The sequence below is a fragment of the Phalaenopsis equestris genome, unplaced genomic scaffold (assembly GCF_001263595.1).
Source record: "Phalaenopsis equestris unplaced genomic scaffold, ASM126359v1 Scaffold000094, whole genome shotgun sequence".
Taxonomy (NCBI): Eukaryota; Viridiplantae; Streptophyta; class Magnoliopsida; order Asparagales; family Orchidaceae; genus Phalaenopsis; species Phalaenopsis equestris.
In genome coordinates, this window is record NW_018164536.1 from 1,747,899 (window position 1) to 1,760,730 (window position 12,832).

Consider the following 12,832-nt stretch of genomic DNA (forward strand, 5'->3'; position numbering starts at 1 on the left):
GTGTAGTTTATATATATATATATATTATATTCCAAAGAGCTTATTACATATTACCCCTCCAACAAATTGGGATCAATTCAATAAATATCAATAAAATTTTCATTTTACTATTTATTACCATGTGCTCTCTCGCTCTGTTCCTTCGGTGTGACTCCAAAATAAAATTAGATTCAACAATCTTTGCTATCTTTGTAAAAACAATATGAATATCTCTTTGCATGTTTAATAAATCAAGTTGTTATAAGTGCAAATATCAAAATTTGAATGTTAGAAATGTAAATGCATAGAAATTATATGGTATATATGTAAAATTTTCTTTAATTATTTTATGAAAGTCAATTTTGAAGCTGAGAGCTCGCTCCATGCAAGAGTCAAAATATGTGAAAAATAAAAAATAAATACATCCTCAGTCAACAGCGTGGATCGCCATCCATTTTAACTCTTTTTAAATCGTATGATTTGATGGACGGTGAAACTTCTTTCCTGATGTTTAGTATATGCCCCATTTATTAGAAAAATATTTACCTACGTCATCAACATGTAGAATTGCATGCGTATGACGATTATTCTGGGGTATTGAAGGGTTATCTCGCTGTTATTGGGGTTAATATCTTCGATAACTTTACAAAATGCTCGAATGATAAAAAAAAAATGAACATCAAATCATGAAATGTATTGATAGGTTATTAAAAGCTTATTTAGATGTTATTGCAATAAGCTCTCAGCTATAACTTAGCTTAGTTATTGGGAGATGGAGCTCAATTTATTACGGCTGATGTCACAGAACGGAGAAAGAAGCCGAAGTAGCTCTCCCTCTCCCTCTCTCCCTCTCTAACCCCAAGTGCTCACATTCTACAAGCCGACACCGATCGGGATCTGTGCTACTCTGAGAAAACAATGAGGATTTGGTTGCTAATGTGAACTGGGGAATCGGGTTGGTGCTTCCGTATTTCTCCAGATGGATCCATCGTTGGTGATATCTCACAGCGCGCTACCGGAGATGTGGCATTTCTCTTTGGTACCGGCGATAAGGAATACGGCATCCGGGATGAGCCATCGTGACATATCAGCGGGCGAATCGACTGTGACTGAGCAGAGTGGTGGTCTCGGGAACAGGAAGAAGTGCCGGGATTCAGGGATGTGTTCGTCTGCAGCGTCAGAAGACGAATCGTTCAAGTTCTTGCCGAACAGGAGCGGCAGCAATGACTTGGTATTCATTTCGTTTAAACTATGATAACTGTTTTTTTTGTTTCTCGAAGCTGTTTGTTTGCTCTTTCTTTTGAAATTGTTGTCCGGTGGAGTTATATCTGTGAAGAAAATTTTGATGAGGGTTTTAAAGTCAGAGGATTCTTTTGGATTTCTAATGATTTTTTTTTGTCCTTTTCTTTCAATTTTTTGAAGTGGGCAAGATTGCTAGAATACTGCGGGATACGATACTGCGGGATACGACATAGGGCTAGAATACTGCGGGATACGACATAGGTTTTTTTTTTTTTGCCCCCTAATTTTCTGTTCACTGGAAAAGGACATAAATTAAGCTCTTACAGACTTCTGTGAGGTCAGTCCAAGAGGTTTATAGTATGAATAAACGCAACCTTATTTTTGCCATAGGAAGAGTGATCTCTTTCTTCCGAATAAGATAGCTGTTGGCAAACATCATCGTTATGGAAATGATGTATCTTGTCGAGCAGTTCTACTGTGGTTCTTTTAATGGAGTGGGGAACAGTTCTACAGTAGTTCATTGCTGGCCCACAAATACTAGCTGGCTGCAGGATGAATGATGACCTTGAATAGGCGACGAGGTGCACTTCAGGTAAAAAAAGGGCGACGCCGTCGAATTTTTGTTTTTCCCCACATAAAAATGAAGAATATTCTTCAGTTAGCTAAAAGATGGTTCATTTGGCGTTTTTAACATTTTTTTTTTTTTTGTTTTCCCCACATAAAAATTAAGAATATTATTTTTCAGTTAGCTAAAAGATGGTTCATTTGGGGTTTTTGACATTTTATTCATCAGGCACTAAGGTTGACAACCAGGCCATATCTGTCGGCCGGCTCATATCAACCAAGCATAGCTGACTGATCTGACCCTACCGACCCATAAGAACCAAGCTCAACCAACTGAACGGACTCTGTCGATCCATGCCAACCAAGCTTAGCTGACCAAGTTGATCCCGTCGACCCGAAGTCAATTAAGCTTAGTCGACCGAGCCATAAAGCATCTGGATGTCAAGCTTGCTCATGTAAAATACTAGAAATACCCCAATAAGAGCCCCTTCAAAGCAGCGGAAAAAATGCAATATCATTCTTTTGTACTCTCTTATATATAAATAGGAGATTCATTTTCAAATAAGACAATTGATCACAATATATTATTATTTACTCTATTTTTGTTTATCTCTCTATCTCTGTCTCTTCTTATTTATGCTTTATTTATTGGGTGTGATTCATAGATAAATTAGGACTTAACATCCTAAAATGTACGATGAGTGTGGATAATGTCACGAATAAGAATAGAAATATCTCAAGGAGAAGAAACTCATAATAGAGACACTGACAACATTTAGTGCACAGAAAATTTGTGACCCAACAAATCCAAGAGTTGAATGATCAAATGCTGGATGTCATACGAGGCACGCTGACCTAGGGAAGACATCAGTAGCCCAAAGAGGAAGTGTTGGTGCCCAATGACAAAAATGTCCTCCCCGCTTTGTAAAGGGAAAGCGATTCCTAGTACTTCGATAGTGCTGCGTCGACACCGATCGATCGACATCGGATTAGGTGTATTGAGACACCCCATTAGCTCGAAAAATCATTCTCGCAACAAATTTTAAGGTCAAGGCTTTAAAATGATTTAAGATCCTGACACTGGAGTCTTACAAGGGGCAAAATGATTTGGTCGATCACATAGCCTCATTTGAGACAACCGTGTGCTTGCTAAGACTCACTGACGCGTTGAAATACCGTCTTTTCTTCACCACACTGAGGGAGTTGATCCTCAAGAGGTTCAACCGATTATCACCAAGAGTAATCTCGTCATTTACTGACTTCAAGTGGATGTTTGCTCCATAATTTGTTAGTGTCCATAAGCCATAGAGAACTTGCAAGCTCTTCTACAACTCAAATAGGGATTGTGGTTTATCACTTGCTTTTAGAAGAAAATGTTAGAATTGCGAGACTTGAAGCCCACGATCGCTCATGCTGCCTAGGTCAGTGACTAAACATCAACATAACCTATTTTCACAAGTTTTGTTAGCAAACATAACTATGTACAGGGCGGTCATAGGCACCACAGATTTACTCTCAGCAGGGGCAGACTTAGTAACATCAATTGTCCTAGCAAGGGACTTAACAACAACTATAGACTTATTCTCTATCAACACTCTCTTCAGTGAGAGAAACTCCTCATCTGATCTCAGGTTGAATTCATCAACTGGCTCAGCAGGCTCAACAATCTCAAACTTGACTATAGCAACAATCATGTTTCCCAGAGTCAAATCAATCTTGTCAAATACCGATACAAATGTAATCACAACTTCATCAGACAGAGTGCTCTTGCTTACGACCAAATTTAGTTAGTAACAAACGAGAAAATCAACTTTGGTGAAGTTTTTTTTTTCTGAAATTTGAAAGTTTGAAGTATTAGTTCTATTAAGTGCTTCATTCTAGTTGTAAAGATTTTCAGACTCTGAGTTTCCTGACTTGCTTAGTTAACTAAGTGTTTTCTGAAAGTTAACTCTTCTTTGAACTTTTGATTTTGTTTTGAATTTTTTAGTTTTATTTTGTTTTGTGGATTTTCTTTTATTTTCTTTTATGATTTTGGCAATAACTAAGAATATCTTGAAATGGATGGAATCTAGGTTAACTTGTCATAAACAAGCAAACCTAAAGAAGGGTAAATGATTTGATTCGAAATGAAGGGCTCGGCTAAACCGGAAAGAATTGATTTTATTGTGAATTTCTTTCATTTATTTACTTTTATTTAATCAAGAATTAATTTATTTTTATTGGAGGCCCCATTATTTAGGATTTTGAAGATTCTAGAACTCATTTATGTAAGGGTTATTAAACAAATATGTTTAGAATCAAAGATGTATGATACATCAATCCGTGAAGAATCTTCTTGATTCAATGCGTGAGTCAGCTTTGGTTTCATCCAAGGGACCGGCTCCAACAATCAAATTGAAGTTCCAACAGTTTTGATCTTGATCGAACCCGTCCACAGTTTGGTCTTGAAATGGTCGAGAGAGCTAAAATCATAGGGAAATTGATGGTGAATTAAGTTTTCACAGTTGGAGAGTGTGATGGAAGGGTTTAAATGAGAATTGAATGGTTAGATGGTGAGGATGGTTAAAGTCCTAATTCGGGTGAGCTATTTCAATGGATGAATGGTGGTTCTAGGCAGTGAGAATGGTAGGGAATTGAAGCTAGAGCTCAATTGAATGGTTAGGAATCAAATTGGTAGAGCTTCGCCAAGTGGATCATTGGTGAGGAGCCCAAACACGAGAGGCCTATTTTAGGCATAGGGGCTCAAGTTGGATCAAGGAATGGACTAGGTGCACCACATTTGGCGGGAAATGAGCTGGCAAGGTCAACAGTCATTGTCCAATGAGAAGTGGCTAAGTGGTTGGTCAAATTTGTTGTGCTTCCAATCAGTTTAGGCCATGCGTGCTTTGAGTAAGGGTTGGCTTGTAATGGAAGCTAAGTGGTTTTGGGTTAGCTCAATCTAGCTCTATTTGATGGTTAAATCAGTTGGAGTTAGTTGGGCATGCACCAATTGGGTTTTGGCAAGTGTAGTTGTAGTTAACACTATTAATTGGTGTGTTTGGATGGGTTCTTGAGTGGCTTGAAAATGAGTAACCAATGGCTTGAACTTGGCTTGATTTGGGCTCAAGGAATGGCTCACAATGGCTTTGTTTTGGTTTAGAAAAGATCAGAGAAGTTTAGGCTTAGGAAGGAGCCAAAATAGCTTGAAATGGTTGCTTGAAAGTAGCTTGGCTTGGGAGGGTGGGTTTGGTCCTAAAGGGCTTGGATTTGACAAGTGGTGGCTTGGTGGTTTTAAGGTCAATTTTGGGTGAAATTTGGGCGTGCTTAGTTGGCCAATGGGAAGCTTGAATGGGTGTTTTTGTTTTGAAGTGGTTTAGGGAATGGAGGGGTGTGTGTGTGTTTGCAAAAATTTTGGTTTGATTAATTTTATTTTGAAAATTATGATGGGTTGAAATTTGTGGTTACTTGTGTAGTGATTTTGAACTTTTTATGAAGAATTTGGTGAATGAATGAGCTTTGAAAAGTTTATTTGAATTAAGAAGTGGATTTGAGTAAATTTTAAGATAGAGAGAGAAAACAGTGAGAGAAAGTTGGAAAATGTTATTTTGAATTTTATTATTTTTTATTAAATTTTATTAATGAAATTGATTATTGGTTTATTTTTATAAATTTTCATTATTTTATTTGACTCACTTAGTGGTATAAATGCTTCTTGTTGTTGTTTTGTGGAATTTTTTTTATTTCAATTTGTATATTTTTCAAATCACACAAGCGTGCGCGCGCGCGCACGCGCGCACTTTCACACACACACACACACAAAAAATCACCAAAATAGTAAAATTATTTAAAAATAAAATAAAATGAAAAACATATATATATATACATATATATATATATATATATATGTATGTATGTATTAATTTTGCATTTTATTTTATTTTTAAATAATTTTACTATTTTGGTGATTTTTAAATTTTATTTTCTTTTACTGATTAATTTTGAATTTTAATTAGCTTGCTTAAAATTATTAATGATTTTGATTTTATTTTTATTTGAATTGGTAATTTTAGTGAACTGTTTATTTTATTTTTGAAAATCTGGTGATTTCATTCATCTTTTTCTTTATTAAGAGAGCTTAGCTCAAAGTGAATCTCGTATTCAAATGGAATCTTTATAAACTATTGAAAGAGTTATCTAATAAATGGTGAAAGAGGTTGCTTAAGGCATTTCAAGTCTATAGGAACTCAACTTAAGCTTCAATGACTTCAATCAACTCAAACAAAGGTTGAAGATTTGAAATCAAGTATGTGAAGTTCTAGCTTGATAATGGTTCAATCACTAATCCTCTAAAAAAGCCACTAAGAAAACTTTAATGCTAAACTCTAAGTTATAGAGAGAGAAAGAGAAGTAATTATTGATCAATTTATTAAAATGAGTGAATGTTTTAGATATCTCGGGTCTATTGTCGAAAGTGATGGTGATATAGATGAGGATGTTATTGGTTGAATTCAAATTGGAAGGTTGTAGGGGAGGAATGCAACGGGTTTATTGTGTGATAGAACAATACCGCATAGACTAAAAAAAAAATTTATAAAATGGTGGTGAGACATACAATGCTTTATGACGCAAAATGTTGGCCTATAAAAGAGAAACATAAAATTAAGTTTTGCTTAGATGAGAATGCTTAGGTGGATGATTGGTTTTACACTTAGAGACAAAATGCGAAACAAATATATCTGTGAAAGGGTCGGAGTAGCTCCAATGGCAAACAAGATTAGAGAGTATCACATTATATGGTTTGGTCACATTAAATGCCAACCTTCTGATGACCCAGTTAAGAGAGTAGATTTTTTAGATTTGACTTATATTAAGAAAGGTAAAAGTAGACCTAAAAGGATGGGCATATTGTGTTGTGAATAACGACGACAATAAAGCGAAAAATTAGATCGAGAAATATTACACAAAAAATGACACAAGATTTACGTGGTTCGGCAAATTGCCTACGTCCACGGAGCTGCAGGAGCTGCAGAGGATTTTATTATTAGCTGAGGAAATCACACCGTCGAGCGCCTCGACGTTTACAAAAAAAACTTTATCTCTCTCTCTCTCTCCTCTCCTCTCCTCTCCCCTTTGTTTTTCCTTTCTCCTCTCTCTTTCTCTCAAGCTACAGCCACGTGAAGGAATAAAAAATCAAGGGAATTACTTCCTTTTAGCAAACCCCAAAACAACAGCAGCTTTTGTTCCTTTTTCTTGCAAACTTACAGCGGAGAGATGGGAATTTCCTCTTTGGAGAGATTGATTTTTAGAGGCCGTTTGCCTTGCTATTTATAAGAGGTACAAAGAAGCTTTAAAAGGTAATTCCCAATGAGAAAAAAACGTGTGAGGGAGAGATCTTTGGCGGGAGAATATTGGGGAAGCAAAATAATTAAGTAAATATTCCTTTCCTCATGTGCCAACCTAAAGATGGCAGGATCCGTAAAAGGGAACAGGGGAGGCGGGATACATGAGGAAGAAGCGGGAAGCTTTAATTAGCAAGTTAATTAATCACATAATTAACACCTTAATGTTTTTCCAAAGGAAGAAGTGCACAGGGCTCCACATCCTCAACATATTGTATAAAAAATGATCTTAATTTATTTGAGTTACATGAAAATATGACACTCTATAGGACACAATGGAGAAAAAGGATTCATGTTGCCCAGGCCACTTAGTGGGATAAAGGCTTGTTGTTGTTGTTGCATTAAAAAAAATGATCATTAATATTTTCAAGAAAATACTTTTGCTCAACATAAAATATTATTTGTTTATAAATATTAGATATAAACTCAATCACAAAAACTAAAAGTAAGGCTATAGATGAAGTGAGTGTTCGTTGAACTATTCATGCTTCGGCTTGATAAATAATTATTTTTGTTGTTTTGTTTTACCAGTTGAGCAAGCTTGAATGCTTATATTAATATTTGGTTATCAAATAAATAAATTTTAATAACTTTTTACTCAATTTGCTTTTAGTCATCAATAATATTCTTTTAAAGCTCCTAAAAATGCATTAAGAAATTTGATCAAGTTTGATGTAATACTCAATATCAAGGTCAATTGAGACGATATAAAGCTTAATTAAGGTTCATTTGTGATCATATAAATTTCATTTTTGGGCATTTAATGGCCCATCATTAAGATATTTTAAATTAATTTTGTTTATAAGTAGTAAAGAACTAAGTTGAGTTATTGAGTCTGTATTCCATGTTAGCTTGTGGGAGATTGTTCGAAATCATATTTAAAAAAATATTTGACCTAAAAGATTTAAAGTTTGTTAAATTAAAATTTTTCATATGTAAGCTCGAGACTGGTCGGTTAAAGTTCAATTTGCTTGATTTGATAAGGCTTGCTACTCGTTTAATGCTCATTAATCACAAAATAAACCAAGCTCAAATAAATATGAATTTAAATGAGCTGTATTTGAATTCTATCACAAAATTTTGAATTGAGCTCGAGCCAAACTTAAACTTGCTTTTGATAAACAAGCTCGAGCTTGAATAGCCTTCAGGTTTGCTTGGCTCAATTCATTTGTAGCTCTAATCAAAATACCCTCATCTTATAATGACATCATAATTTTATTATCACCATTGTCTTCAACCAAAATAGCCCATTCTCGTTGCATTTCCCAGTTTAATCGAAATTTTGCTTGCTATTAGAACCTTTCACTATACTCTATAGCAATTTAAAGCCTAATAGCATATGTTATTTAATACATTTGTTATTTAATGTTACGAACTATAGTGTGTTATTTTGTACTATTATTAAGTGCTAGAAATAGCTTTAATTTAATGCATAAGTTTTGATTAAGACCTACGATATACTTCTTAAAAACTGATTTATCTTCTAATGAAATTAGCATATTGATCTATGAAGATTCCTGTTTAATCGTCTAAGAAGATACAATTGCCTTGTTATGACAGCTAAACTATCTGCAGTCATCGTGCTAAAATAGCAGTTTTAAACGTATGCTTTCCACTAATAAAAAATATTGAATTGCAGCAAACATCATCCTACTTCGCTTTTGGATTGGCCTACCAATGCTAAAGTGTAATGTATATATAAATAGTGAGAAATATCCAAGTCAGTTCACTTTGAAATGCATTAGTACTAAGTTGGCTTCAATCATAATGCTTAATTGTACACATCGTAAGGTAGTTGGGTATCCGTCTACTTGTGATATAACCTAAACAGATGCACGAATGACTCACAAATCACTTATATTATTTTTGGAGCTCCACCTTAATAGGTTCAACCATCATTTGAATCATTCGAAGATCCAGATTCCAATTCTCAGAGTTTCTCACATTATTCAACTGAATTTTAATGTATCAAATATCAACAACAGGGAAAAAGAAATTTTTTTGCACACCCTGATTTTCAAATTCAATCATTCCAAATTCAAAGGGTTCAACCATCATTTGAAGATTCAGATTCAATTTCTCAAGAGTTTGTCACATTATTCAACTGAATTTTAATATATTAAACATCAACAACAATATTATTATTATTTTTTTTTTATATTTTTTGCACATTTATCTATGGTTGTTCGGTCCCTAACCCAACCAACCTGGATAGTGACCTGATTAGTGGTCTGGCCAGACTCATTTACCTGATCCAATTGTTGAAATGTCTTATTCAAGTTTATCAGATCCGAAATAATCAGTCCAATATGTATCACTCACTAACTGATTGCCAACTCAATTTAATCCAATCCAAGTTTATTCGTCATCCAAGTTATCTTTCCTCTCTTTCAAACTTGGATTCTATTTATCAATATTTTATACCTGACCGCTGTAATATTTGAGTATTCCTTTCAAGTTGTTTTCATGACTTAATACCTTTTTAGTGGCTTCTTCAGTTAAAATTTTTTTTTCTCGCATACAAGTTTCAACGATATTTTTATACAATGGTATTTATAGTATTCAATGACCTGTTGTTGTGTAGGATGATAGCGAAGCAATGCCTGTGAAAGTGGGGGAATCTGGAGGCCAAAATGGTGAACGGAAAGCTGATGTGGAAGCAAGTTCTACTGGAAAGATGCCAGATCAAAACGCCGAGCTACTAAAGCTGGATTACATCCATGTGAGAGTTAGAAGGGGTCAAGCAACTGATAATCACAGCTTGGCTGAAAGGGTAACGCCTTTTGAGATCTATTTTCATTATTGCTCAATATTGTCCAATCGCAAAGGTTTCCTTTTTTAGATATTATCAGTAATTTTTCTTCTATGTTTCTGCCTTGGTGCTAAAACTTCTAAATTGATTAGAATTTGGTCGCTGGAGGTGACTGGTATTGTATGTGTCCTCAATTTTCACAGCCAGCTTATCGGAAGTTCTATTTTCCCTAACAGGCTAGGAGAGAGAAGATAAGTGAGCGAATGAAGATTCTACAAGATTTAGTTCCTGGCAGTAACAAGGTGCATCAATTGACCTTATTTGTGATTTTTATTTAAAAATATCTTTGCAAGATCAGAATCATGCATGCTGTTATTTATCTCACTGCCCCCACCGCGCGCCCTCTCTCTCTCTATATATATAAATGTAGGTAGGTTTAGTATTATTTATTTATAGTATACTCTTTTGAGCAGGTGATTGGGAAGGCAGCTGTCCTGGATGAGATCATAAACTATATCCAGGCAATGCAGCGCCAGGTTGAGGTATTCATCTTTCTGCCATTGGAAATGACAATTTTCTTTTGAGGCATTTACATGTATACCACCCAAATCTTTTATATCGCATCTAAAATACCACTATTTGAACTTTTATAAAGTGAATACGGCTTAAATAGTTAGTGGCATATGTGTGTGTGTGTGTGTGTGTGTGTAAAAATTGAAGTTTAGGTGTTAGATATGTAAATAGATAAGAATTGAGTGGTATGTTAGTAAATCATCCTTTTTTTTTGGATTTTTTGCTATGCTTATATTTGATATGCAGCTCCTATCAATGAAGCTTGAAGCTGTTAGTTCTCGTATTAATACTGAAATGGTGGGCTTTCGTCCTAAAGATGTAAGTGTGGTGCTTTCCAATCAGGATGGTTATTGTACGATAAATAACACCTCTAAAATTATGAATGCTACTTATTAATCTTCATGTGACTCATCCTAGATTTGTTAAATGAAAATATTAATCTTTTTTAAGAGCTGTTACTCCAATCTCAAAGCATTTAAAAATATTGATTATATGTCATCTCTATGTGTTGTAAGTCTAGAAGCAGGATGATTATTGCATTATATATAACCCCTCTAAAATCACGAATGCTACTCGCTAATTTTCATGACACTCTTCCTAGATTTGTCAAATTAAAATATTGATAAGGTGATGTTCCTCCAATCATCAATGCATTTGAAAATATCAATCTTTGATCATTTACACATTTTTGTATGTAGACAATTGAACATCTTCATTAACAAGAATTTTATGCAAAAAATAATAGGTGAAAGCTATGAAAAATAAAATGCAAAAAATAACAAAAGATGGAATTGAAAATTGCTGCTTAAAACGCACACAAAAATTTCATGTCAGTTTTGCTTGATTGATACAAATTCACTGGTTGATTATGGAGAAAATATAACTCTAATTTCTTTCATGCAACATAACATGGTGCTTCCTCTCTTTATAAACAAAAAGATTAGGGAAACTGAAAGAATACAATGAAGTTTTTAGAAACAAAGTTATAAAATAATCATTAATATTAGATTCATTTTTGCTTCACAACTCAACCTCTTTTTGAGGTAATCTCTATTTGTGAGAAATATTTTATATTCTTTTCATTGAGTGTGGTTGCGCTTGGGATTTGGAAAGTGTTTGTGAGTGTTCCTTCATTTTTATATGAGTTTATGATTCTTTGATGTTGGATCATTTCATTTTTCATTTCATGGGGGCGTAGGCTTGATTGAACCAATCCACACTAAACTTGGTGTCTCTCATTCTCTGTACTACTTAATGTCTTTTGCGTCCTATTTTGTGGCTGTATCATACTTTGTTTGCAATGATGCTTCCTTGTTAACTTCGTTTTCTCATTATAAAAATTGGTATCAAATATTGCTTCAGAGATTGACAGACGTGAATATTGGCATTGAAATGTTTGATGGCTCTAGTTTCTCCCTTTGGCGTTAGTCTTTTAATTCAACATAGACTTGTAATGGCACTTGTGGATATTCTAATGTGTCTACGATGATGCGTGAATTACTCAAGATTGAGATGGATGGAATGTTTTGGCAATTCAATTGTGTTGGGCAAGCAAAGGCTTGATAGATGTGAAAGGAGCATTCACATAGGGGCTGTTGCTCAAGCAAGAGTCTTGATCAAATGCCTCTCCAACAAGTTCTATTATAAGCCATGGTTTTATTTGTTATGCATGAAAGAATGTATGATTATTGAATTACATTTGAATTAGTTTAGTGCAGTTGTTTGTGGTTTATAAATACTGATGCGACTAGCTAATGAGAAAGGATTAGACATTGTTATTACACACTGTTATCACCCCATTATAAAAAATTTGGTAACATCATATTATAAGAGATATAAATAGTTTTGAGTGTGAAAATTTTGCTTGTGTTAAGAACTACTATTCTCCAAACTTAGCGATGAAAAAAGGGTGTGAGATTATTTTGTAGCGGGTGACCATTATAAAAGGGATTTACCTCCAAAACTAAGTTCGTTTACATCACATCTTAATCAACTAAATTCAATTGTTTATGATATATTAAATATTCATGCGATTAGACGTGTCATTTTCCTTTTTTAAGCATATTTACTATAACATATTATTTGGGAGAGCTACAAGTAGACTAGAGAATAGAGTAAAAGCCCAAAATAGTCTCCCAACAATTAAGAAGTGTCCAATTTAGTCTCATAATTTTAGAATGCTCTAATTTAGTCCCAGACTATTAAAAGTTTTTTTCAAATTAGTCCTAAATTATATATTTAGTTAAATTTAACGACGGTTTGCATGAATTGAATAATATTTTCGTCATTTATGTAGTTTTTCAAAATTTATGTGGTTTGTATATATATATATATATATATATAT

General features: G+C 34.2%; 1 protein-coding gene across 2 annotated transcripts in view; it reads left to right on the forward strand.

The window, feature by feature from the left end:
• Nucleotides 1–783: 783 nt before the first annotated feature.
• LOC110020252 (transcription factor bHLH79-like) overlaps nucleotides 784–12,832 on the forward strand; it is a 21,329-nt gene continuing 9,280 nt past the window's right edge. Inside the window, exons 1-5 of one of the 2 annotated variants that reach the window (XM_020718284.1) lie at nucleotides 784–1,210; nucleotides 9,748–9,936; nucleotides 10,152–10,217; nucleotides 10,389–10,457; nucleotides 10,735–10,806. In XM_020718284.1, coding sequence (XP_020573943.1) covers nucleotides 959–1,210; nucleotides 9,748–9,936; nucleotides 10,152–10,217; nucleotides 10,389–10,457; nucleotides 10,735–10,806 — 648 coding nt within the window. In that variant the 5' untranslated portion in view covers nucleotides 784–958. The remainder of the gene's footprint in view (nucleotides 1,211–9,747; nucleotides 9,937–10,151; nucleotides 10,218–10,388; nucleotides 10,458–10,734; nucleotides 10,807–12,832) is intronic. The other variant, XM_020718285.1, reaches the window with a different exon arrangement.